The 27,308-nt window shown below is 40.0% G+C and overlaps 1 protein-coding gene across 1 annotated transcript in view; it reads right to left on the bottom strand.

Moving 5' to 3' along the window:
- Positions 1–4,058: 4,058 nt before the first annotated feature.
- The window catches only part of LOC149318232 (vesicle-associated membrane protein 2-like), a 49,711-nt gene continuing 26,461 nt past the window's right edge, over positions 4,059–27,308 (bottom strand). Inside the window, exons 2-5 of the mRNA XM_089509266.1 lie at positions 22,456–22,579; positions 17,723–17,881; positions 14,375–14,426; positions 4,059–9,478 (exon numbers count right to left, since the gene is read on the bottom strand). Of these exons, the coding sequence (XP_089365392.1) occupies positions 9,462–9,478; positions 14,375–14,426; positions 17,723–17,881; positions 22,456–22,579 (352 nt within the window). The 3' untranslated portion in view covers positions 4,059–9,461. The remainder of the gene's footprint in view (positions 9,479–14,374; positions 14,427–17,722; positions 17,882–22,455; positions 22,580–27,308) is intronic.

Raw genomic sequence — 27,308 nt, 5'->3', positions numbered from 1 at the left:
ATTACAAAACAGAGCAATAAAATAATTTTAAAGTTCCTAACTTTCCCTGGAAATGAAAAGGATTCATTTGGCATTCTAACCACATAATATGTTCAAAACTGTGAAGGTGTGATTTATTTTTATTATGGCACAAAACTTAAATTGGGATTTGTTGGTCACAGGAGTATTTACCTCCCATTAGTTCTGGTACAATCTATTACCTCCACTATGAATGGGGAAGGGTCAACTGCCAGGCATGTGCATGATTTTCATGCATTTTTGGGGGGTTTGAGTGAAAAATGGATAGTCACTAAATTGTTTTGTATTTTTTGTGTGGAAATGGGGCTTTGGGGACTGCCAGAGAGTTTTGTCAAGTTACAAAAGTGAAATTTGGCAGCCACCTGTGGCCCACAAGTCCCAAGTCCTTGAACTCTGCTTTAACTGGCATTTCCTCCTTGTTCTAGGCCAGTTCTCATAGCTGCAAATAAAGACAATGTAATCACCTTCTTAAAGAAAAATTTATTGGCACAAACATCCATTGTACAAATGTGTACAGCAGCTTGAAAAATGCACCATCACTTCAAAATGTAACCACTCACAAAACTGTAATACTATAAAATTTTGTAAACATTGTAACTATTTTTCACATTTAAAAAATCAACAAAACTCTTTGCATGCAGAATTTCACCATGTAGAAATGCATTTTTGCTGAACAAAATTGCTGGCCACTGACATCTTCTGCCAATGGTTATGTTAAGACATGATGGCTGGGATGTATTGTAGTGGCATAGAAATTACAACAGATTTTTCTGCATAATAGAATATTGAAAATGAAAGATGCTACTTTTATTGTGGGGATGAAATGGGACTTTGGGGCACTGTTATGCAGTGGTTCCAGGCTTTCTTGGAGGGGCAAGCTCAAAAGGTGGTGCTTGGGGACATTGGCCTGTTTTGTCCCCATGCTGTTTAACATCTACATGAAACTACTGGGAGAGGTCATCTGGAGTCAGCAATATGTGGATGACACACTCTACCTTTCCATTTGATTCCAAGGAAGCTGTCCCAGTAGGCAAAGAAACTAAAACCTAATCTAGAAAAGACATAGGTTTCCTAGTCAATTGTAAGGCTGATCAGGGAATAGAGACTGGGCAGGTTACACTCCCCCTGAAATCTCAGGCTTGCCACTTGGTTGTTCTCCTGGACTCAACCCTGAACCTCAATGTCCAGGTTTCAGCAGTGGCCAGGAGTGCACCTGAATAGTTAAAACTAGTGTGCCAGCTGTACCCGTTCCTTGAGACATCAGACCTGGCTATGGTGGCATGCCTTGGTTACATCCAATTTGAACTACTGAAACATACTCTATGTGAGGCTGCCTTTGGAAACTTTAATTAGTCAAAAATGCTGACCAGGGCCAGTTATAGGGAGCATAAAACAGCTTCACTGGCTACCAGTTCCTTTTCTGGACACAATTCAAAGTGCTGGTCATGCTCTATAAAGTCCCTTATGGCTTAGGTCATGACAATCTGAAAGACTGTATCTCCCCATACAAACCTGCCAGAACTCTATGGAGTTCATTATGTGAAGGAGATCGGGAGTTTATCCTGTGAATATCCCAGAAAAATTGCATAATTACATGTAACAATTTCATACGACGTCACACAAAACCCACAATTAAAGTGGTCATGAAGCATTAATGTGCATCTTTTTTACTTTGGGGATTTCTGTGACAATTCATTTCCGATATCACTTTATTTGCACAATTGCTCGTCATAATCATTCATGCAATTACTCGCCATTTCCACTTTATATGCGGAATGCTTTAAATGCAGTTTAATCTCTCCTTAATGCCTAAATTAGCCCCAGTGTGATAAACTCCTAAGATTTACAGAGGAAAGCTTTCTCTAGCTCCACCATAATCACAGACTGGTTTGGTGAAAACAAGAGAGAGAGAGAGCCCTCTTGGTGGCTATTTCCACTCTCTAGAATGCCCTTCCACAGGAGCCTAGGCTGGCCTCAACCCTGGTTTCCTTTTGCAACAGGCAAAGACCTCTTTGTTTAAGCAGGCTTTAAATATGTTATAACTCTCAGGGAGGCTTCTCATTGGGTAGTGTGCTTTATTTATTTTTAAACTTTTGTATGTTTACAAAATAATTTTATACTGTTTTAATATCATTTTATACTGTTTCAAATGTGACAATCCTAACTGTGTAATGTTTTAACTGATTTCTTCTGTAAGCCTCCTTGGGTCCCACTCTGGTAATAAGGCAGCATAAATAAATAAATCCAGCTAAAAGCAGAATATGAAAAAGCTACTGTTTAGACTACATATGTATTCTGAATCCCTGGTTGAAAGAGTCTTGGAGCAGTAATTCAAAAGGTAACTTAATCTATGCTTTGGTCAAAGGTACCAAAACACTCTTATGGTTCCATTAACATCAAAAGATGAGTTAAGTTAAAATGGTTAAAGCTCTTAGGTTTAAACCATTAGGCTTACAAATAATGAACCTCTGAGCTGCATTTCATATTGACATGCTTAGAATCATAGAATCATAGAGTTGAAAGAGACCACATGAACGATCTAGTCCAACCCCCTGCCATGCAGAAACTCACAATCAAAGCATCCCTGACAGATGGCTATCCAGCCTCTATTTAAAGACCTTCAAAGAAAGAGACTCCACCACTCTCCAGGGGAGTGTGTTCAACTGTCAAACATCTCTTACTGTCAGGAAGTTCCTCCCAATGCTCAGGTGGAATCTTTTTTCCTGTAGCTTGCATCCATTGTTCCAGGTCCTATTCTCTGGAGCAGCAAAAAACAAACTTGCTCCATCCTCAATATGGCATCCTTTCAAATATTTAAACAAGGCTATCATATCACCTCTTAACCTTCTCTTCTCTAGGCCAAACATATCTTGCTCCCTAAGTCTCTCCTCATAGGGCATAAGCTTGAGTACAGCAGAATGTATTTCTGAGAAAATATGCATAAGCTTGGGCTATTGATTTGATTGTGAACAAAGCTGGCCTTTAGGTCTGGAGCACATGTACCAATTTTTTGCACAGAGCGGCAACAAATACTATTTCTAGCATGTGTCTGCATGTCTGTGTCTGCAGTGGGAATAATGGATGGAGAATAGCTGAAAATGGTATTTTTACAATGATTTCAGTTTGTTTAATAATGAGAATTCCACATGAATATCTAGTCCATTAGATCATTTGAGTTTAACAGCCATGCAGTTGAAGAATAATTAGACTCTAAAATGACTTTGCTGCTCTATTAAACATGATCATATGCTGTAAAACAACCATATTAGAAAATAATTCTAGTCAAGGCTGTCATTTGGTGAAAAGGACATAGGAAGTTTTACTGAAAGGCAGTTCACATTGGTGTCTTCATCTGAGATAAAAACTTACTTTATTTCAGTGTAAAGGAGTTGTCACTAAAAACCTTAAGACATTTTTATTTCTGTAACTGTCACGCTGTTCCACAGGAGTTTTGCAGTGGAATACTCTCAGAATTAGATGGCCATCCCTCTTCTTGAAATTTAAAAACTTACTTCTTACAATACTTCTACTTCTAAAAACTTACCTCTGTGTTTGAGCAACATTTTTAAACAGTTGTTGAGGTTTTTGAAAACTAGATTTACAGGCTATATCAAATATAGTTACCTGCAATATATTTCTTATAAAACCTGGAAACATGTCATTTTGGACTACAACTCCCATAATCCCCTATATTGCAGGGATACATAACAATGGCTATCTGGGTAGAGGTGGGGTCTGGAGTCTGAGAAAATCAGTGCAAACAAGTGCTCTGATATCTTAGGCTGCAATTCTGTTTTCATTCAAACCTAGTAGGACTAAGTCTTGTGGAATTCAATGAGACTTATTTCTGAGTTGACATGTATATATACACTCTTGTCCTCCATAAAGCATGTGGATGCATCAATTGATACAGTTTTCGTACCCATGTAATACAGAGCAGTAATATTTATTTTCACAGCATATGAAAGTGAGTTTAGCTTCTGAATTAAGATTAAATGGGTATGACATCTTCTTTGGTTTAACTATCAGGCAGCTTTTTTTTTTTTTTTTTGCAGTACTTATACTACTAAACCCAATGAGATGAGAGATCTGTAATTGTATTCTCTTTTTAAATAATAGGGAGCCATATCCTAAGTGGGAAGTTAGATGTCTATTCATAGAATCATAGAGCTGGAAGAGACCACAAGGGTCATCCAGTTCAACCCCCTGCCATGCAGGAAGACACAAAAGGACTTCCGACAGATGGCCATCTAGCCTCTGTTTAAAAACCTCCACCACACTCTGAGGCAGCCAATTCCACCATCAAATAGTTCAAGTTCTTCCTAATGTTTAGGTGGAATCTCTTCCTGTAGCTTGAATCCATTGCTCTGTGTCCTAATCTCTGGAGCAACAGAGAACAAGCTGGTTCCATTCTCAATATGACATCCCTTCATATCTTTAAGTGTGGCTATCATTTCACCTTCTCTTCCCCAGGCTAAATATGCCCAACTCCTTAAGCCACTCCTCATAGGGAATGGTTTCCAGACCTTTCACCATTTTGGTCACCTTCTGGACCAAGCTCCAGCTTGTCAATATCCTTCTTGAATTGTGGTGCCCAGAACTGGACACAGTATTCCAGGTGAGGTCTGACCAAAAATTCCTCCCTGTGCTGTTTCCCTGTGTATACAACATCCTCCCAGCTCAAATCTGAATAAAGGCTCCCCATAGCTAATTTCCTCCAGAATTTAAGGAGATGAGAGAGCTGCTGATGGATCTCTTTCATCTTGTTTTAGCCTGTCCTACTCTAGGATTAAAGGATTCCTTGGAATGGACCCATGTCACTTAAAGTAGTATGAAACTGGTACAACTGTGTAGTGCAGATGTACCTTGGGCAAAATGCTTGTCATAAATTCTTAGAATATTATAGTTTCCTTGTCAAAAAACAAAAAACTAATAGCAAATTAATCACACCATAAAGCTATGCTTTCCATTAGGCCAAGAGTTAGAATAATGGGCCCATAGGCTACATGCAGTTTACCCCCCTAAGCACCCAATACCACCACCCCCGAAAAACCCATTTTTGAAAAGAACACTGTGGTTCTCTAAATTCATACTTCTATTACACACACTGTATCAAATATCATTCTGGTGTGAATATAAATTATTTGAATGTAATAGGCAAGTATAGTTGTTAATAATGGTTCTTCTCTCAATTAAACCATACTAGATTTTCACTGAGGATTTTCTGGAGATGTGGTGCACGTTAAAGAAGTGGTGCATGTTAGAATTTGTGACAGAATGAGGTTACTGCCTCAGTGACTCACTGCTTCATAACTAGGTGTTTACACTCACAAAGCCACATGTAATTGGACTGCCACAGTTCTCTCTTTTCATTCACAGATGTAGCCTTTTAAATGTCACCTCAATGGGAAGCTGCTACCACAGAGAGTGACTTGAGTCCCTTTTGTTTGTGCACATAGGTGCTTAATGTAGTGGTCTTCCGGTTCATAAAGAAAAGATAAAGTCCCTGAAATCAGCTGCATTGAAGTGTTGTAATGAATGGCAGGAGACAAATTTACTGAAGAAACAGTTTCAGGAACAGTCAGCTGGAAAACAGAGAAGCTGTTGCCAGATTTTTGACACTGCACCAAGCAGATCTGAATGCATCAAACACTGACAGGATCGCTGTCAGATATTTTTGCTTAATGTATATGCATGTGAATGTGTATGTGTGTGTGTAGAGCACCAGTGTGGTGTAGTGGTTTAAGCATTTGATGATGTCTCTGGAGATCAGCGTTCAGTTCCCTACTCAACCATGGAAACCCACTGGGTGACCTGGGGTGAGTCACATACTCTCAGCCCTAGAAAACCCTGTGATAGGTTCGCTTTAGGATCACCACAAGTTGGAGATGATTTGAAGGCACAGAAGAAGCAGAAGTAGTAGTAATAGTAGTAATGAGTGTATATCACACACACACACACACACACACACATATATTATACTGTATACCAGGGATGGAATTCAAGAAGAATCAGAAGAAGCCAAGAAAAAGATGAAAAATAGAACTTGAAAATGCAGCTATGAAGGAACTAGACCAGACCCTGAAATGTAAAGATATGTCACTGAATACTAAAATTAGGATGGTCTATGGCTGTCATTGTATTTCTCATTTATATCTACGGTTGTGAAAGCTGGACAGTGAAGAAAGTGGATAGGAAGAACAACAACTCATTAGAGAGGTGGTGCAAGAGAGGTGTTTTGCAGATAGTGTGGACTGCTACAATGACAAATAAACGGATCCTGTTGCAAATCAAGCCTGAACTTAGCCATGATGACTAAACTGCAGCTATTGCACTCTGGCCCTATCATAAGAAGACATGACTCACTAGAAAGATAATGCTGGGGAAGATAAAAAGGACATAGGAAAAGAGGAAGGCCACATATCAGATGGATAGAGTCAATCAAGGAAGCTACAGCCCTGACTCTGCAAGACCTGAGCAGGGCAGCTGATGATAGGGGTCCTAGAGGTCTCTCATTCATAGCATCATCATAAGTTGATTTCACAGCAGTTAACAGCAACAACAATAACAACAAAGGGATTGAAATCATATTGCCTTAGAATATGTTAGACTACAACCTCCTCCATCCCAATGCTTGCACAATTTCAAGCACTGGCTGGAATGGTGGGGATTTTATTACAATGCATTGGGAGAGTGCAGATTTGGGAAGCTGATGTGTGGTGAATTGGTAGGGTCAAGTAGAAGTGTTCATCATAATTGCTGTCATCAAAATCAAATTTGATTGGGTTGTAAATTCTTGTAACCTCATCTTGGTAAAAGCAGTAAGAGAGAAAGGTTGGACACAGACAATCATAATTTTATTCTTAGTAGTAAACAATCTATATATCCTCTTGGGGTTCATTATGATAGGATCCTGAGTTTAATCAGGAATTATCTTTATACAAGCATTCCCCCCAGGTCTCAGTGTGTGATTTCAGCAGCAAAACACTAAGTCAGTGGGTTCCTTTGGGGTACATGGCAATGACTTTTTGCTAATTGTTATCAAACTAGCAATCTAGCCACCAGGAAATAAGTACCTCAGGCTGCAAATTAATGGAATATTTCAGTATATTATGGTACTGGATTAATTCTGAACCAAAATGGGTAGATGGAGTTTATTTTGTTAGTATTCTCCCTGCACCACAAATTCCTACCCCTTTGTGAAAAGTGCAGATTTGCAAGTGGGTTGAGTGTTGAGGTGAAGAGAAAACATGTTTCTGCTTCTGAGTAAGATGGCCACTTCCATGTCCCATAAAATAGTTGAGAGGCATCACAAATTTTCATTAAAAATGACATATACTAATTTATATGCACAGACAGATTTGTATGCAATAAGCAGAACTACAACACCTTTCATTTGAGTAGAGAAATCTATGACTTGTGTGCAACTGAATTTGACATTAACTGGATGGACAATTTCAAGGTCTCTGATTACATTACAAAGAATTAAACTCTTTCAAAATTCAGAACATATGACATATTCACCAACTGGTGCATATGTTCTGTGTTAACTTATTCTCTTAATCTAAGAGTCAAAATAAACAAGACATATCAAAAGGAGATAAACAGCAGCAACTTGCAAAGTGACCTTGCCATTGAATTAATGATATGGGTTTCTGCAGTTTTTGTATAAATAGAATCTGAAAACACTAAGCAATGAAGAATAATATAAATCCAAAGCTTTTCATCTGCATGTGTTGCTTATTCCTCCTCACTTGTATACTTTTAAAATGATAGGTTTGCCTTAGGGTCACCATAAGTCAGAAATTACTTGAAGTTAGTCAACAACAACAACAACTGTCCATAGGTCAATTTATATATATTTCCATCTCCCAGCAATGCCCATTCTAGTGTAATTTTCTTAGATGTGGTTTGCATGTACCTGTGTGGTGTACTAGTTAGATGCAGGAGTGGATAAAGTGTGGCTCTCCAAATGTTGGATATCCCAGCAAGCACCCCAGGTATTGGAAATGTTGGCTGGAGGTGAAGGGAGTTGGAGTCCAGTGTTGGGAAAGACAGGTTTCCTTCTTTGAATGTGATCATGCCAGATATAGATGGCTCCAGATTTGGGAGAAGGTCATCAGCAAAGTGATTTTTACTGGACCTTGTCCTACATTGGTTGGCGTAAGCCCCATCCTATATTTAATCAGACCTAGTATCACTCCACTATATCTTGGACAATTCAATGGCAGCATCCAGATCCAGCTACATAGGACACATTGGAGTGCCAGCATTTTTTTGTTTTAAAAAGGCATATTCAGTAGTGGATCCTGTGTAGATACTGGGGGTCCAACGGCTACACAAGGATGTCATGTGCCAGAGTTTAGCTGTGGGAGGGGGGAGAGGGAGAGAAATTCTGTACAACAGCTCCCAGAAACTCCTAGGTCTCCTGATTTGTGGCCATGCTGGTTGGTACATTCTGAGACCTATAGAGAGGGATGTTTCCAATATCTGTCATATGCCGATTTCAGTGCAGGATGATAAAGGTAGATTCTGTTAATCTTTGCTTAGTTGTAAAGTATTGTGATTGTAACCAGACACTCTTTCACCCTAACTTTTTTCATGGGGTTGCTGTAAGGGTAAAATAGGACCGTGCCATGTAGGCAACTTGGGCTTTTTGAGGGAAACTACAAATGAGAAATAAATAAAAGAAATAAACAAACATGATTTTTTCATTGACTCATAATATGTTTCATAGGAATTTCAGAGGAAAACATATTTGACAAAGAGAGAGAGAGCATGCACTCACACACGTATGCTTGGGAAGATATTTATCTGGCAGCATCTCATCACCTTTGTGGTGTCAAATATTTAACTATTTATTTGAATGGGAATAAGCAAAAGAATAAAAAGAAACACTGATAGATTTAGGCATACATCCATTTTAAGTAGTGCCTAATTAAAACTACCACAGATTTTGAGATTAAGAAACCATCAAAGCATGTATACTTATAATGTGCCCAAGCAATGTGACACATATTTAGTAAAGGTTCAGCTTTTATGACAGTAAGCAGTTATTGATACTAATGGATCTTGTGGCCCACTTTAATTTGAACCTATTTATGTATGGGCTTTGTGACTATTCTTATTTGTCTCAGAAACAATTTGGTTTTTTCTTCTTCTAAGAATGAGAATTTTTGAAGGTCAGTGTGGGCACATTTTAAGACACAGTTAGAGACCAATGTGTGGAACAAGTTGGCAGTATTCAGCTGGCACAGTTTCTTATAGAAACAAGATAATACTAAAAACAAAACAAAACAGTAACACTACATTGAATTCTTACATAATGTTGTCAAGTAAGAGCTCCAAGACACAAGGAATTAAAAAGCAGGTTTCATTGGAAGGATTATCAGAAAACAGGTCAGTGTGAACAAAGACATGCCAAACCATGTGTCCTTAGTATTTCAGGTGGAGAAATAAACTGGAAGAAAGAAGAATGGGGAGAAAAAGAATTAATAATCCAGATTTCAAAGTGGCAAGTAGATGTGGCTAATAAACAAACAAACATATTTTAATTGTTCTGTCCATGTTTTGTACTACAGTGCTCCCGTGCCATACATGGGCTTGCTGTACATGGTTTTACGTGTTTTTTCCCATAAGTGGGGTGGTTGTGGTCCAGAACAGATCCCCCGCATATAAGTAAGGCCCACAGTACATCGAGTAACACTTGGGAACAAAAGGTGGCAATAACATGGAAAGAAATGTAGGGATAATTTACATCAGTCCTCTCCATAGGGCCTCAGGTCTAATTCAATTTGTTGAGGTCTCTTATCTGGTCCATATAGATCTAGTGAAAGTCCTGTCATTTCCTCTAAATCCCACTCCAGGAGTTATCCTGAAGGAAATTATGATGATTACTAAATATTTATCAATAATAATAATAATAATAATAATAATTTATATTCCGCTTAATCACTTGGAATCCAAGCAGATTACAATAAAATGAGATACAGTTAAAAATTCTTAAAACCGCTATTTCTCCCAGTATATAAACATAGTAATACTAAAAAGAGATTAAATCAGAAAGACATTAAAACAATAGTATAAAATAACAGTTAAAATCAACAGAAGATTAGTAAGAAATGTATAGCAGAGTCCAGATAGGATGGAAAGGGGGATGGAGAAAAGAAGGGGAGGGGCAGGTAAATAAAGGTGGACCTAGTCTGGAAAGGCCTGCCAGAAGAGATCCGTCTTAACAGCCTTCTTAAAGGTTTCCAAGGTGGTAATCTGATGGATCTCATCCGGCAGGTCATTCCAGAGTCTAGGAGCAACTGCTGAAAAGGAACGCTGGGTCACTGCCGAAAGTCTAGTCCTCTTTGATTGAAGCAGATTCTTCCCAGCAGAATGAAGAGTGCAGCATAGACAAATTTTCCTTTGTGATTTTGCCACTCTTTCTGCTTCCCCTCATTGGGAAAATGAAGGAAGAGCAGAACCAGCTGCTCCCAGCTGGTGTCTGCAAATGTCAGTTGACAGTGCCTAACTTTTCTTCCCCTTTCCCTGCATATTGAAGCCAGTTCCTTTAAGCGAGAAAAGGTAACAAGGGCCTGAAGCAGATGGGCAAAAAGCACCTGCTTTGGGTCACTTTGGGGTCATGGCGTGCAGATGACGCATGCCCCTGGATCATCCAAAAGTTGTGCTGAGGCCACCTAAGGCAGCCCGAAGCTGGCAAGAAAAATACAAGCAAAAAGCTGCTCCTTGCAGCAATCCATTCGAGACTGTGGCAGTGGCTGGCTTCTGGACCATGGCAACTGATCACCATGGTCCTGCATCAACTGGGGCTTGCTCGCAGCTGGAGAAGCCAAAGGCCTGCTGGAGAACCCAAGCCACCCATCTGCTTGACCCCAAAGTCATGACAACAAGTTCTTCAGAGTTTAGAAACTATAGTGCAAGCATAAATACCTTAATAGTAACTCATTAAAGAAGGTAACCTGTTGGTATTAAGAAAGTTTTATAAAATAGATTTATTGATTACCTTATTGAATATTATTACATTATAAAATCATTAAAAATTATAAAAAATAGCCATTAGCAAGTCGAAGTAGCAGAAAATATTGATCCCTACTAAAAAGTAATGTTGTTGACATTTAATGGTTAAACTAATGAATTTTTGAATTGGTGTTTGAACTTTAAACAAACAAGGGATAACAAATTAATTGCAATGGATTATTTTCAACCTCTGCCTCTGTCTGATCCTTCTGAAGATTCCCAGCAAAATTTACTTCACAATTTTTTCAACACTCAGCAGCTTTTATGGTCAGAATGTCTTGTGTATACCTAACTTGAAGTCCATTTTTCAGTGCTGAAATGAGTGAGACGGAGGCTAGGCTGGGAGGATTCCCCCCCCCAAAAAACCCCCCCACTTAACCTGGGATATTTGGTGCCGTGTTTCTCCCCAAGTATTCTTGAAAGATCCACATCATTCTGTATCTTCAACAGTGTGAATACACTACCAAATTGATCTGGATCACCTGGCTGACCCTGCTCTGACTCCTCTGAACCTTTTCCAAAGGGGTGGAGGTGGAAGAGGAGTAGTGGGAAGGCTTCTGAAGCTGCTGGCCACTTTCTGGTCAGTATAGGCTGGGAGATACTGGTGGTTGCCATGGCAAAAGGGGCTGTCCAGGCATGTGTAAATAACACAGGGTTAAAATGCCTTGGAGACATTTGCAAACGCAAAATGTAATGGGAACAGTGATCCGGTATTGCTTCAGTGTGGAGTTCCAAATCTCCTAAGGACAAAAAAGTGAGTGTGAATGTGCCCTTAGTGAGGATTCAATACAGTCTTCTCAGCAGCTGCTCTCAGGCTGTTTGAGAGATCTGGTTGGCACCAATTCTCGTTCTGTTTTTCTGCCGCAGGTGAAGACATTTTTTTTTAATATAAGGAGGCCTTTAAATTTTAATTATAGAGCAGTAGTGTGTGTGTGTAGTGGTTTGCTATGTTTTAAACCTTTTACTGAAAATTATGTTTTAAATATGTTTCAAATGTTTTTAGTCGTATTTTAAAAATAGTATTATTATTTAATTCTTTTTTCTAATTTTGGAAACTAATGTTTTAGCTTAATATTTTAAAAAAATTATTGTAAGTTATCTTGAATCTCATCTCAGGAGAAAGGCAGGAAATAAATTCAATAAATAATATAATATAATATAAATTCCATTACATAAGAACAACCATTTATTTCATCATGTTAGAAAGATCAGTGCTGACTTGTACTTCCAGAAGCAGGAATGTTTTAAATCCATTTTGTATTCATGAACCATTCCTATCACACCTTCATTAGGCTTTATCTACTGAAAACTCTTCCTATCTTTTCTTCCTAAGGAGAAAAGGAGAGCAAGGAGGATGAAGAAGAAGATTGGAACATAGTAATACAGTATTGGGACAAGAATATAGGAAAATCAGAGTGAAGAAACTAAGAAAGGATCTATGGAAATAAAGAAAAATTGAGGTACAGAAGGAATATATGTATAGAGATATAGATATAGATAAGAAGGAAGAGAGAAATATAGGTTGGAGAATGTATGTGGGAATAGATTGGGAGGGAGGGGAAGGGGCAGTAGGGGAAGGGGGTATATGTATGGTGGGGAGGAGGAGAGGGAGGGATATAGGAGATATAGATATATTTATGTATACATTGTAAGTATATTGGAAAGATGGATGTAAAATAAAAGAAGTGGGTTCAATAAAAAAACAAGTGGTTTGTCCAGTAGTACAAACTGAGCATAAGTACAAACTGTTCTTGAGTTATCAATTATCAAAGGACACCATAATGTCCCCTTTCAATTAATTTGCTAAAAAACAAATATATGTAAACTGCCACTTTGATTTGCCCTGGATCAATTATTACCTTCAGTTCATTCATGTCAAGGGAGCTGATTCTCATGAAGAAGTTGTGCTTGATTTCTGCACTGTTCCTGTAGCCAGGTACTCAAATATGAGAAACTTGGGTATGAAGTAACCACTTAACGTTGTGACATCCAGAGTCACTTCTAGGGTGACGGTTGTCCTAATTCTAACTGCTGTGATATAGTAGTTATGGCTATCCATGTATAAGCAAGCTGGCTCATATTATGCTCTGAACCAGGTCCAGACTGGGCTCCTGGGTAACCCTCTTGCTACCCCTAAGTCATCTAAGAAATATGAGCTGCACCTACACTGCCAAATTAATTTCCAGGATGAGGTAGTATGGTGTAGTGGTTTAAGAGACCAAGGTTTGAATCCCTGCTTGTCCATGTAAACCCATAGGGTGACCTTGGGCAAGTCACCCCTCAGTCTCAGAGGAAGGCAAAGACAAATCCTCTCTGAACAAATCTTGCTAAGAAAACCCTGTGATAGATAGTGTTACTATCAACTGGAAATTGACTTGAAGGCACATAACAACAACTGTAATCCTGTGTCCAGTTTTTCCAGGACATACTTCCAAACAAAGCCTTTGTTATTAGTTTATTGACTGTTCTTCAACAGGGATGGAAATCTTGCAACCCTTTAAGACATTGCTGAATTACAATTCTCCCTATTCTTCCTTATTAGCTATACTACTGTCCCTAAGAATGCTGAGAACTGCAGTCCAATAACATGGATGTCTTCATGATTCACAGCCTCGCTTTGGAGTGAGATCCATAGTTTCAGTGGCAATGTTCTATTCCAATTATACTAAACCCCTCTCTTAATAGCAGGTCTTGCTAACACAAGCATTACATATACATCCATAATTTTGAAATAAATATCTTATGATGAAAATGGTCTTGTCTTGAGCTTTCCTGCTATTACGAACCATAATCCATGTTTACCAAGATATCAGAAGGGCTTTGTCTAGATTTTGTAACAATGAGCTAATGTAATGACTGACCCTGCTGTCGCTGTTAGTTTCAAGAAGACGAAGAGCTTTTATAATTAGGCAAATGTTTCACTTAATCATGAAAAGGATTTTGCCTTTCCTGTTGAGAAAACAAAGCTGTACAGCTCCTTTGAAAAACCAAGTGGTTCTCCAGTGGCAAGTGATACATTATTTTGAGTTTCCCATGACAGGAATGTGGGTAGGGGAGAATTCCCAACAGACCTCTTTGTGAATGCTTTGCCGTAGCAGCTGGTGGTTTCCATGTCAGTGGGGTTATGAATCTATTCTGGGTTTTAGTTTGAAGTTTAAAGGAGCTATCTAAAGTACTGAACTCATTTCTTTCAAAGTTCAAGCTAAAACCCACAGGTGGATTTGCCACCCTGCTGACACAGACCCAACCAGCTGCCCTTTATGTTTTGTTCACTCATTAATATTCAGGAAAAAAATGATGTCAAACAAAATGGGGAAAAAGTGCTACTCACTTATTATTATGATAAGAATGACAGCACATACAATACCCAAGATGATCATCATCTGAAAAGAGAGTTGAATAAGAAAAAAACAACAGAATTCAGTCACTCTCATCTGTACTGTGGAGATTTAGCCACCTTGGGTGCCTTGCTAGGAGAAAGACAGAATACAAATTTGATGAATAAATACACCAAACAAATAAACATTTATCTTCTAACACAAGTGCTTCTGCAATCCCAGACTCTCCAAGAGCATGATAATTAAAAGGACCATGGTTTACCTTCATCTTTCACTACCACATCACAGTCAGTACATGACAGTTTGGCAGGTAAGTTTGAATTTATTTTTTCAAGTATAAATCTGCAATATTCATGACACCCCTTGGAAAAGTTACAGTGGCCATATTGGCTGGGTGTGATGTTCAACTGCTGTGTTATGGGAGGTGTAGTCCAACCCTCCAACCATAGCCATGTTGGAAGGGGATGATAGGAACTATCGTCCAACATGTTTAGAGAGTACCAGGTAGTGTATCTTAAAACCAATTGTTAGTCCCAGCTACAGCAGATCTAATGAATCAACTGAAGCTTGATAATTCAGCACTTATATGTTAATCCCATTGATTCAGTGGGTCTACTCTAGTTGGATTTAGGTCTTTGCAGGCTGTTAGACATAGGGGTCAAGAAGATAGGCAGGAAAGAGCTGCCCAAAGCTACTTCTTCCAAAAGTGAGCGGAGACCCCGCTGACTGCACTGTCCACTCCCAAGGAAGCCCACATGCACATACTATGACTGCGTGGCACAGCATCAAGCCATACTGCTGGGTGATTTTTTAAAAATTCCCCTCACCATTCATGCACACCATAACTGAAACACACTGCTGGCAACTGCCTGCTACCTAGATGCAATCCCATTAGAAGGCTGCCCCCTTTGATGGTGCACACAGTTGCACCTGCAACGCTTCATTGGGACAGGAGACTGGAGCAGAGGCGAGCCCAGTAAAACACTGACAATGCACAATCATGCCCTCCTACATGTTCCTTTCACAGCCCCCTTCATCCCATGCCCTGACTTGGACTGTCTGGCTTCTGTATGTTGTAGTTATAGCCATTGGAGGTGTCATACTTTCCCTTTTTTGCATTGCTGCCTTGACTGCCAGCTCTGTCCTTTTAAAATGTTCACCTGCATGGGTTCACATATACATGCTGCTTTAGGGTTAGAATTAGGAAGGAACACTCCTTTGGGACCGGTTTTGTGTTGGAACATTTATATACAGGGTCAAAGATGTGCACTTTTGAGGCAAGAGTGGTTTATTTCCACTTCTTTTCAGTTCAGGTTTTCCTCCCTTGCAGCAGTCACAATGCAGTTTCCAACCACTTCCAGTGTGTGTGGTTCATATTACTGCCACACCCCCAAAGCAGCCTGAAACTACAGTGGACCCTTGTTATACGCTGGGGTTTGGTTTCAAGATCCCCCGTGTATAACAAAATCGGTGTATGCTCAAGTCCCATTAAATATAATGACAAAGCAAAATGGTGTCCCTTATAAAAAATGGAAAATCAAGGTAAATTTATACTTTTTTGGAACATTTTCAAACCGTGTATGCTTGAATCCGTGTATAAAAAATCTGTGTATAAGAAGGGCCGACTGTACTTTTTTTGGCCTGTCTGTTTGAGGCCATAGTTTGTGAATCCCTGGGACCTTTTTGCTGGATCTAGAAAAACTAGGGGTCCTGGAGTCCTACTGATTAGGTAACAGTACAAGACCCTAAAATATTTATTTTTTAAAATCTAATTTTTATTGACTTTAATGATTCTCCTGAACTTCTCCCAAAAGGGAGAATTTGAAAGGAGGGGCTCACACAACTATGAATCCCACCAATATATTTTCATAAAACAAAACAATACAGTAATAGCTAGGGGTGTCACTAGGAGGCTGGGAGGGCTGCGGACTGTACCACCTAAGGAGGGGGTGGTACTACAAGTCCCCAAACATGCCTTTTGGTAGAAACAGGTTGTGGCATTCACAGGTGGTGGCATCCCTTTAAAATGCTGAAGAGATGGTCTGAATGGGATGAAGCTCAGTGGAAGGGAAAAGGAGAGGCCAGGCCCTGTGTTTTAAAAACAATTTAAAACTTTTAAGAATTTATTTTTGTTTTAACTTCTTTTAATTTTTTTTAAAAAAAATCATATCTTACCAAATTTTCACATTAACCATATGAAACTATGTATATGTAAATATATTTAGGCTAATAAGCCCATGATATTGTAATATAAAGGTACAGATTTAATTTTTCTACTTGTTTATGTCACAACTATTACCATTACATACAGTGATACATGGGAATTACAGTCTGTCCTCCTTATCCACGTATTTTTTATCCATGAATTCAAGCATCCACGGCTTGAAAATATTCCCAAAAAGTATTAATTCCAAAAAGCAAATCTTGGTTTTGTCATTTGATATAAGGGACACTATTTTGCTATGCCATTATATTTAATGAGACTTGAGCATCTACTGATTTTGTTATCCACAGGGGATCTTGGAGCCAAACTCCAGTGGATAACAAGATCCCATTGTTCGATTTATGAGTAATATTAGCGCGCGCGCACACACACACACACACACACACACACACACTACTAATTCTGTATGGTAATATGGAAGGAGGTCACTGGGGTGGAGGTGAGACCATGAGTTACCGCACTGGGTGATGCCAACCCAAGTGACGGCACTGGTAATCGCATCAGACCTAAGCGTTCTATGCTTCATTGAATAGGGAAAGAAAAAGCCATTTAAGATCAGAAAAGGTGCCATTTTGCATGAAAACTATTAAATTTGCCTAAGCCTTTCTCTCTCCAACAAGATAAACATGGATGGTCATATGATAAAATTGTTATTGTCTCTAACTAATGCTATATTCTCCAAATGTCCAACTTGACTGCTACAGGCCCAATTAACCCTCTGTTGTCCAGCTTTTTCAGCTGCTTCTAAAATGCCCTAGTTTCTTTCTTCTCTTCCCACTTTCCCTCTTTGTCCTCAGCTTTCTTTAACTCCTGAAGACTGATTTCAAAGTGCAAAAGTAGTTTGTACTGAATTAACTCAGCAAAGAGAGAGGAGGGGGTGGAACCATGCCTTTCCCAGTAAGCTCAGCCCAAAACAAACTGTTTCATTAATAACTTTTGCCATCTTGACCACACTCTGATACTTGGTCCCAAGTGTTTTGATTTTCATTTATGAAAGGCTGTAGGCTATGTAATGATATACATGGACATATAACGTATAAGATGATATGCATTTTTGCCCAAATCACTTGAAATTTCTCTTGAAGACCATGCTATACTATCCATTAATAAGTTTTACCTTACAATTTTTCCACCAATATTTCCGCTTCAGTTTAGCTGCACTGGTTTCAAACTGAGAAGCTCCAGCTTGCAAAGCATCTGCACGGTTATCAAGTTCAGAAAGTTTCTGGTCTCTTTCTAATACTTTGTCCACATTGACGCGCATTATGTCCACCACCTGCAATTGGGATACCAATTTGTTAGCAAGCCTAACATGTCAGTAAAACATTCATTTATTGGATGGTGACAGAGGAATGAAAATTCAAATATAAGGCTTGGTGAAAATATGCATGAGGCTATTTTGTGTAGAATACTGGTTCACAATGATTTGCACCAAGGGTATGTTCTTCATTTTACTTCAGTCTCCTCTTTCTACTAATACTGGGACCCATGGTGGATTATAACATGCTTAAAACACCAGATACAAGTTATCATAGAATTATAATGTTGGAAGAGACCACAAGGGCCATCCAATCTAATCCTCCTGCCAAGTGGTTGAAGAGAAGTGAGTACTGTCATCTTTCGGCCGGTGAGGGAGAGAACAGGCTGAGAGGGAGTTCACCAGGCAGGTCCAGCTCCATCAGGACTAGCCTGGAAGAAGGAAGAGCCCTCCCTCCAATCCATCTGCCTTGGTCCAGGCCTCAGAGGGAGAGAAGAACCACTGGACCTCATCCCCTTTCCCTCCATCATTCCCTTCTCCTTTTGTTTCGTGTCTTTTAGATTGTAAGCCTGAGGGCAGGGAATTGTCTGGTTAAAAATATTAATTGTAAGCCGCCCTGAGAGCCATTAGGGCTGAAGGGCGGGATATAAATACCTAAATAAATAAATAAATACATACATACATACATACATACTGATGTTAACAGGAAGATGAGGCATATTGCCCTCCCTGGTTGTTGAAAATGGTACCTACTGGTATCAAAACCAACAAAGCAAAGCATGCTTCTCTACTGGAATTATGAATTTCTATAGTATGGACATTTAGTGCCATCTAAAGGATGTTTGTAATATGGCAACATATTGTAACTGACTTTCCAGACATTTTTTCACAAACCAAATATGCAGTTTCCCAAAGGAAAATGCTTTTATTGTAGGGATATTGTACTTCCTAATTTCATCAGCAGAATTTCACAGGAAATTCAGCATGGAGCCCTGACAGTAAGAGCTGTTCGACAGTGGAACACACTCCCTCGGAGTGTAGTGGAGTCTCCTTCCCTGGAGGTCTTTAAGCAGAGGCTTGATGGCCATTTGTCGGGGATACTTTGATTGAGAGTTCCTGCATGGCAGGGGGTTGCACTGGATGGCCCTTGTGGTCTCTTCCAACTCTACGGTTCTATGAATCTATGAGACAGTTTTCCTGTCTTAGAACCTATGTGAAGCTGCTGCAGCAGACTGCTATAGCTGACAACTGATCAAGAAAAACTGACCATAGATGCAATCATTCTGACCAGATGTGTGTCTGTGCCATGTTTTCTTTGTCACATATACTGTATGTATGAAAGAAGGGGGACTGACTATGCTTGTTTACATTTGAGCTGAGCTTCGTCATCTCACTAGGTTCTTGTGTCTGTTTGTGCTTTACATGTAGAAGACAGTTTAAGGGAGACTACACAAATATAGGGACACAAGAATAATGTATGTATGAAAAATATTTAGCATGTATTCAGTATTTTTATTCTGTGAAATGGATCAGTATTTTAACATGCTTAATTCCTTTGTCTTTTAATGTGTGCTTTTGATTCGAGTTGTCTTTTGTGGTCTGACTCTCACTCTTCAGTTATTAGCCTTGCATATTTCTGAGTTCTCTGGTTTGGATTTCCTGATTGCCCTTTGGACAAATTGTAGCCTCAGATTTCTAAATGTAAAATGAGTGTGCTTAACTATATAACTGATCTGTAATTTGGGCTTGTTCCTCTGGCTAGCAACACTACTTTTCTTATGTGGTATAGGATTTAACAGTCCTATAACCACTATGGCTTGTTTTGTGTGCAGTTCTGCTTTGGAAACACACTAAGTTAAAAATTCTGTATGGCTCAGCATCACATAACAGTTCTGCATGTGAGAATTTGTTTCAGCTCCCCTGTCACCACCACCCAGACTCACTTTTCCACTGTGATAACTCCAAACAGCCATTGAGTGGTTGAGAGTGAGTGTGAATGGGATCGGAGAAGCATCTAGCTATGCTCCCAAAGTCAGATGCAGACTGTTACCTACAAAGGTGAGGGGACTTGGGGTGCCCACAAGCTGTGTCAGCATCTCCTTAATTTTGGGGGAATTGTTTAGATCAAGAAGGCTTGCAAGAGGCTGGATAATTTAAGGATCATTTTCACCTATGTATACTAGAACTAACCATGGGAGGACTCAATGTTTGGTGATTATAAGAAGGGTTTTATTCAGAAAGAGTGCACCCAAACACACATTAGCAGTTCAGGAGTTTATTGCATGCTGTTTAAAGTGACTTACCCCATTCACATTAAATTTTGAAGCCAGATCTTATCACATGCCCCACTGGCCGGGTGAGTGCAACCTGGATGCATCCCAGACCCCAGCTGTGCTTATCCAGGATCTTTTCAAAATGGCAAACCCCTGGTTTTGAAAAGATGCTGGATAAGTGTGGTTGGGACCCAGGCTGCAGCCCCTGACACATGTGATAAGATCCAGGTTCAAAATTAAATGCGAATGTAGCAAGTCACTTTAAACAGTGTGCAATAAACTCCTTAAACAGAAACATCATATAGAGGTAACTGAAATAGAGATATAGAAATTAGATAGGGGAAGTTAAAGACTGTAGAAGGCGTAATATTTACCTATCCTGATGAGGAAACCACAGAAAACAAGGTGTAGCTCAGATGGCATCTGAGGGCAACACAGTGAGTGAAAGAAGCTCTCTGTGCACACATGGTCCATGGGCAGACTGTAAACTCAAACTGTGTGCAAGTAAGCTATGTCTGGGGGCCTTATATTTACAACTATTATCTTAGCCTCAAAAAGTACTAGGTGTTATCATGAAAGATAACAAAGACCTGATGGTCTTCCCAGAACATTGACAATGGATTCTGCAACAACTGATGGCTTTAATTTTGGAGTAATAAAAACATTGATTGGATTTAGGGCAACCCCAAAACAGATGGATGAAGATGTTGGCTGGGAACATGGCAGGGGGTAGGTAGGATGTACAGGCTTACTTACCATTGCCTTTGTTTCTAGTATGAGAGGATATAAGGAAAGCCTGGGGACAGAGTGATCAGCAAATCCATTTAACTTTTATTGCCCAGACCTTTCACATGTCTTCAGGTCAATGTGTCCTTCCCATGGGAAAGTTTCCTGATGTTCCAAAGATCATTGTAACCTCTTTAAAAATGCCTGGCTCCAGATATGAAGATATGGAAACATCATATATAGTGTGTGTGAGGGTTGGTGGGGGTGTAACAAGACTGAAGACCTTTTCCACTGAGATCCACTGGGATCCTTTGGAGGTCTCATCAGATAATGTCATCAGTTTGCATCTGGCTGGGGGAACATATCCAGATGCTCCCAGATTCTCTCAGCAGCAACAGAATGGCCATAGGGAAGCTATTACAGTGCAACAATGAGTCATAGAAACATAGAGTTGGAAAAGACCACTAAGTTATCTAGTCCAATCCCCTGTCATGTAGGAATACAAAACTAAAGCACTCTTGAAAGATGCTAATCCAATCTCTCAAAGACTCCCCAAAATGGTGAGCCCACCACCCCCTGAGGTAATCTATTCCACTGTTACACAGCTCTTACCTTAAAAGAAAAAAAAAAGTTATTCCTAATGTTTAGATGGAATCTCTTCTTCTTTTGTCATTTGAACGCCTTGGTTCATGTTATAGTCTCTGAAGCAATGAAACAAGCTTGCTCTACCTTTTACATGACATGTCTTCAGATATATAAAAACAGCTATCATGTCACACTTTAAGTCTTTGTATGCTGTTTTGATTGTCTTGACAAAAAGCGGGATAGAAAGAAAAGTTTTATTATTTCATTTATTCTCTTCTCCAGCTAAATATAGCCATCTTTCTCAGTGATTCATCATAAAGCTTAGTTTCCAGGTGTTTGATCATCTTGTTTGCCCTTCTCTGGACATGTTCCAGTTTGTTGGTATTCTTCTTGAACTGTGGTGCCCAGAACTGGATTCCAGGTGTGGTCTGACCAAGCAGAATAGAGTGGTACTGCTATTTTCCTCAATCTGGACAATATATTTCTATTGCAGCCCAGCCTTTTTTTCCTTTATGTTTTGCTGTGTTTTGCTGTGAAATTGTTGACTCATGCTAAGTCCGTGGCCTGCTAAGACCTCTAAATCCTTTTCAAATGTCCACATCATTGCAGGAGATGTAAGTGAATACCAACCTCTGAAACAATAAAAAAGGAGGTTCATGTAGACACAAGGTGAACTTACACCTGTGTATATTGCTAGTAGGATGTGAATTGGGTGTGAGTCAAATTCTTACGCAAAGGGGACACAGAAGACTATGCCCAGAACCATGTTTTTGTTCTAATTATCCACTAATTCACATAAAGATTTTAAGGGTGGGGGGGGAGACCATATTACCACAACCATTGCATAGTTTGTCAACTGAGTGCTCACCCTGGGCCAATGGCTCATCACTACAAGTAAATGGCAAATTCCAAACGGGGATCAAGATTGATATATCACTTAACAGATGGTGTAATTCACAATTATGAAACTCATAAAGGAAATGCAATATATCTTAACACTAATCTCACCTCATTCACTTGTGCTTGTGTCTGCTGCAGTCTCCGATTGCTGGTCACATTGGTCTGTGGAGGAGTCCCTCCTGCTCCTGGACTGGAAGCACCTCCAGCACCTTGAGAAGAAATTGGTGCTGACCTGAATTAGAAACCCAGCAAATGTTACAGTTCTGTCAGAAATTCCATCCATTTCTGCTACAGACAAGTCACTTAATATTGTCACACACATCTATGAGTCTCTTTCCACTTGTTCTCCCTTATGAGACTGGATGAAAGGGGCAATGCTGGAAAGCTGGGAGAAAAGGAAGTGGGCCATATTTAGAAAACTTTCACTGAAGCATTACTAGAAGTGCCTGTGCTTTGCAAAAACTCTATGGGTCCATTCACATTATACACTTACAGTTCTATGATCCCACTTTAACTACCATGGCAAAATCTCATGCAAAATCCTCTGGTGAGGCACTAGAACTTTCTGGCTGATTACTCCAAATGCCCTTTCCTAATGTACAAACTCCAGGGTTCCATAGGATGTTGTCTAGAGCGGAAGGTGAAGACAGGGTAATTGTCTCAGTTCACAAGTACTAATGGTGAAGCCCTGCAGTCCCAGCCCAAGCACATGCCTCCTCAGTTACATCTCCCCTAGTTGTCTATAATGCAACCAGTTTCCCTAACAGATATGGCAGCTGTGCTGGTGCAGTAGTAGCTCTGGATAGTCCAATTAATCCTCTATCATCCCAATTTTAAGATGCTTTTAAAATGTTTCAGCTTCTTTGTCCTCTTTCCCCTCTTTCCTCTTTGTCGTCAGTTTACTTCCATTGTTGCAAAGTGAGCACAAAGTGCAAAAGTCATTTGTACTCTGTTAGCTCAGCAGGGAGGAGAAAATGGAGCAGAATTATGCCCTTTCCAGAAGGCTCAGGCAAAAGCAAATTGCTGCAGCATCTCTTAGTTGGTGTGTTTTCCTCATTGATAACTTTTCCATTTTGACCATATTCCTATTTTACTTGGTCACATGTACTGGTTTTAATATGTGAAATGTAGGAAGTTCTGCTACGTATGAGAATCATTGCTCAAAACAATGTAGCAGGTAAGTTAAATTAGTACTGACAAAAAACTTTCCCACCTTTAGGCCCCTTTTCTGGATTCTGAGTATAAATTGTTAGAAAAAGGAGCAGATCAGTTCACTCTGTTTCTCCAAAAATTAGGAAATTTTATTGGTAGCTTCTTTATATTTACAATTTACATATTTATATTTTCTCCATATTGCATCTGCTTTTTAAACAGCAGCAGCAGCAGCAGCAGCAGCTAAATAGTCTAAGATCAACATTGTAGATTGTGGGTGGGGCTTGTGCACCCTGCGACATCTTGGACTCACGTGGCCACACTATCCCAGGTGTGAGTTACAAACTTGCAGACACGCGGCTTGTATGCACTTAAACTTTACTAAACTCTTCCAACTTAACAAAATAACGCCCCAACCCTGAATATAAACACAGTCTCAAAACAACTTTCTGTTTCCTCACGGTGACTCTTCTTCCAGCTCTGCTCTCGGCCTGAAGCACTTTTCTAACACCTCCAGCTCCGACTTGTCTTGTTCTGAGGGTACCAGGGCTTGTTCCCAAAGCTCTCCCTTTGGGTCCCACCACTCCCCTTCCAGAGTTCCTCCACACCCCTTTCTGGGGATAGCTAAATTCCCCCTCTTCTTTGAGGTTCCTTAAGTTTACATCCACGTGGGGCCTGACTCTCAACAACCCGTGCCTTCCTCAGTGAGTCACTGGGTGTCCTTCTCTCCTTGGGCTTCTGGTTACTTTCTCTTTCCCTGTTCCGACTGCCTCTCCATGTCCCGTTCTTCCACATCTTCCCCTCCACCATGCGCTCACCTCTCCCTTACCTTTTACACCTCTCCCCAAAGATCTCACCTCCTCCACTTCCTCTTTCCCTGGGTCCTCCATTCCCTCTGACTGTGTCTCTGTCCAACCAACCCTCACCTCACCTTGCCCTCCCTCACTACATAGATATTATCCAATAGCTCTCAATGAGGAAATATCAACCAACCTATGACTACAGCAAGCCATTGGCTTATAGCAAAAATTCCAGCTGTTTCTTGAAACATCAGGGGTGTAGTCCCTCTACAGAGTTATACCAGTTTGAATCCACTTTAACAGTTAAAGGCTCTGTCCTATGAAATTTTGGGATGTTTGATGAGGCACTTAGTATTCCAGAGTGCACTTTCATTAGAGAGCTTTGGGAAAGAATTCTAAGTATCTCCTAAAACCATAAATGCCATGATTCGATACAGTGGAGCCATAGCAGTTAAAGTGGGATCAAATCTCTGTAACTGTGTAGTGGGCATAGACCCCAAGGTAGAATCTGCAACAGTATTTGACAGTTGTTGTTTTCGTTCCTTTCCAAAAATAAGCTTAACATTTTTCTCATGCAATCAATGTGCTGCTGAAGTGGAAAAATTATTGACATTCAAATAATGTTTGTTTTTCAAAACTGTGCAAGTGCTCTCGGAAGAAGCAGTATACTTACATTAACAACAACAACAACAAAAATCCGAACCCTGTCTGGTGGGTAGTTGGTAAATTATACCACAGAATTGCATTGTGGACTTCTGCAGTCTACCTGTTGAGATGTTTGAGAGTTTTAAGCACAAAGACCTTGAAAATTTGATGTGGTCTGCCTTTCAAATGGGCACAACCTGATCTGTTCTTCCTAAACAAATGGACATACTGGAAAACATTTCTCTTTTTAAAATTGCTCTTCAAAATATGTGCTGAAGTTAGCAGCTCAAAAACTATTCTGATAATGGCATTAAAATGTACATTTTAGGAAAATATGTTAAGAAATGCATGTGTTGAAAGACAGTGGACTTACACAATATTTGTAGGAACTGCTTTATTTTAAAGGCAGTGTGTGTGGTGTTTGGAAACATGTGTCCTAGTTTATTTGTTGAGGTAATGTGTAAGTTTCATACTAATCACTTACATACATTTCAGCATTGGGTAGCATTTTTGATGTATTACATTAAATCAGCATTGCTGTTATTCATTATTGTTCTTATTGTTGATATTTTGTTAATTGCTCTCAGGTCAACTTCAACTTATGGTAACTATAAATGAGAGACCTCCAAGTCACCCTTACAAGCTCAGGGCAATGGCCTCCTTGATGGAGTCTATTCACCTGTAATGTGATCTTCTTCTTCTTCTACTGCCTTCTATATACCAAGCATTGGCCCTCTCCAGGCGGGCCTTTTAGCACATACCGAGTACGTGCTAGGGTGGCCTCAGAGTGTCCTTTACAGATGCTCCCTAATCCTAGCACATACTCCATGTGTCAAAATGGCAGCGCCCTGTACAGATGGGTGCCGCCATTTTGACATGATGGCCGTGCCATGTCCAAACATCATGGCACGGCTGTGCCGTGATCGCGCCACTACAGGGCACATAGGGTGCCCTATTGGTGGCGCCGGAAGGAGCTCCAAAACGGAGCTCCTTCCTGGGGAGTGCCTCATTCCTGCAGCCACCAAATGGCTCCGGGAACAAAGCCGGGGGGAAAGGGGCCGAGTGGCCCCTTTCTCTCCTGGCAGTGGCTCCCTGGGGTGTCCTGGGGCATGAAGCCCCAAGGACACCCCTTTCCTGGCTGGGGAGAAGTGGCATTTTGCCACTTCCCCGAGGCCTGGAAAAGCGGCGGATCGGGGCCTCTGTGGCTGCCACTGTGGCTGCTCAGGCCCCAATCTGGCAGGGAAAGGGGCGGGTGCAGGCCACCCCAAAGGGGCGGTCTGTATCCCGCCATTATTGTCTTTTCTAGTGAATCATGTCTTCTCATAATATGCCTGAACTCAGTTTCATCATCTTGTTTTCTAGGGAGAGTTCAGCCTTGATTTGGTTTAGAACCCATTTATTTGTCTTTTTAGTAGTCCATGATATCTGTAGAACCCTTCTCCAACACAACATTTCAAATGTGTTGATTTTCTTTGTATCTGCTTTCTTCACTGTTCAGCTCCAACAACCATACATATAAATGGGAAATACGATGGCATGGACAATCCTAACTTTACAATTTGACAATATGCCATTACACCTACTGATCTTATCAAGTTCCTTCATACCTGCCCTTTCAAGTCCTAGTCTTCTCATATCATATTTTATATCATATGTTATATCATATGTGATCTTCTCATATGTTATTGGAGCATATGGTTATATGGATGAATTTTTCCTTTTTCCTTATTTATATTATTTGGTCAGGCTTTGCATTATATCCTTTGATTACTTTTGCTACATCTCTCTTCACTATTAATGCCACACCATTTCTCCTTAGATTTTTATTTCCTGAGTAAAATATGGTGTGATTATTTGATTCAAAATGTCCCATTTCTGTCCACTTTAGCTCATGCACCCCAAATATCACAATGCTTATACATTCCTTTCCTTGGTTCATTATGTCTAGATTCCCCTGGTTCATGCTTCTCACATTCCATGTGCCTACAATATGTGTGGGACAGTTTTGAACTATCCTTTCACATCTGAGCATGTCAACAGTTGAACATCCTTTTTGCTGGAGTCCAGTTGCATCATTAGCCACAGTACTACTCATAGTTGTCCTCTGCTCAACCCCGGTACCTCTTTGAGTGCCATCTAACCTGGGAGTTACATCTTCTGGCACTGTCTCTTGTTTCATTTAAGATTGTCTCATCACAGCTTTTTTTTTTTTTTTTTTAGTAGTAAAAGACCTTCAAAAGAGATTTACTGTGCCATCTTCTATACAGTACTAAGTGTTAGCTATGGTCTTATTGCCATTGTCTTTGAGAGATCATCTAACAGTATCTCTCTCACACACACATTCTCTATTGCTGCTGCCAGTAG

This window comes from Sceloporus occidentalis, unplaced genomic scaffold, assembly GCF_023333645.1.
Source record: "Sceloporus occidentalis isolate IW3139 unplaced genomic scaffold, rSceOcc1.0.p SCAF_2, whole genome shotgun sequence".
NCBI classification, from domain to species: Eukaryota; Metazoa; Chordata; class Lepidosauria; order Squamata; family Phrynosomatidae; genus Sceloporus; species Sceloporus occidentalis.
Note: the sequence above shows the minus strand (reverse complement) of the source record. Positions and strands in the feature narration are given on the sequence as shown.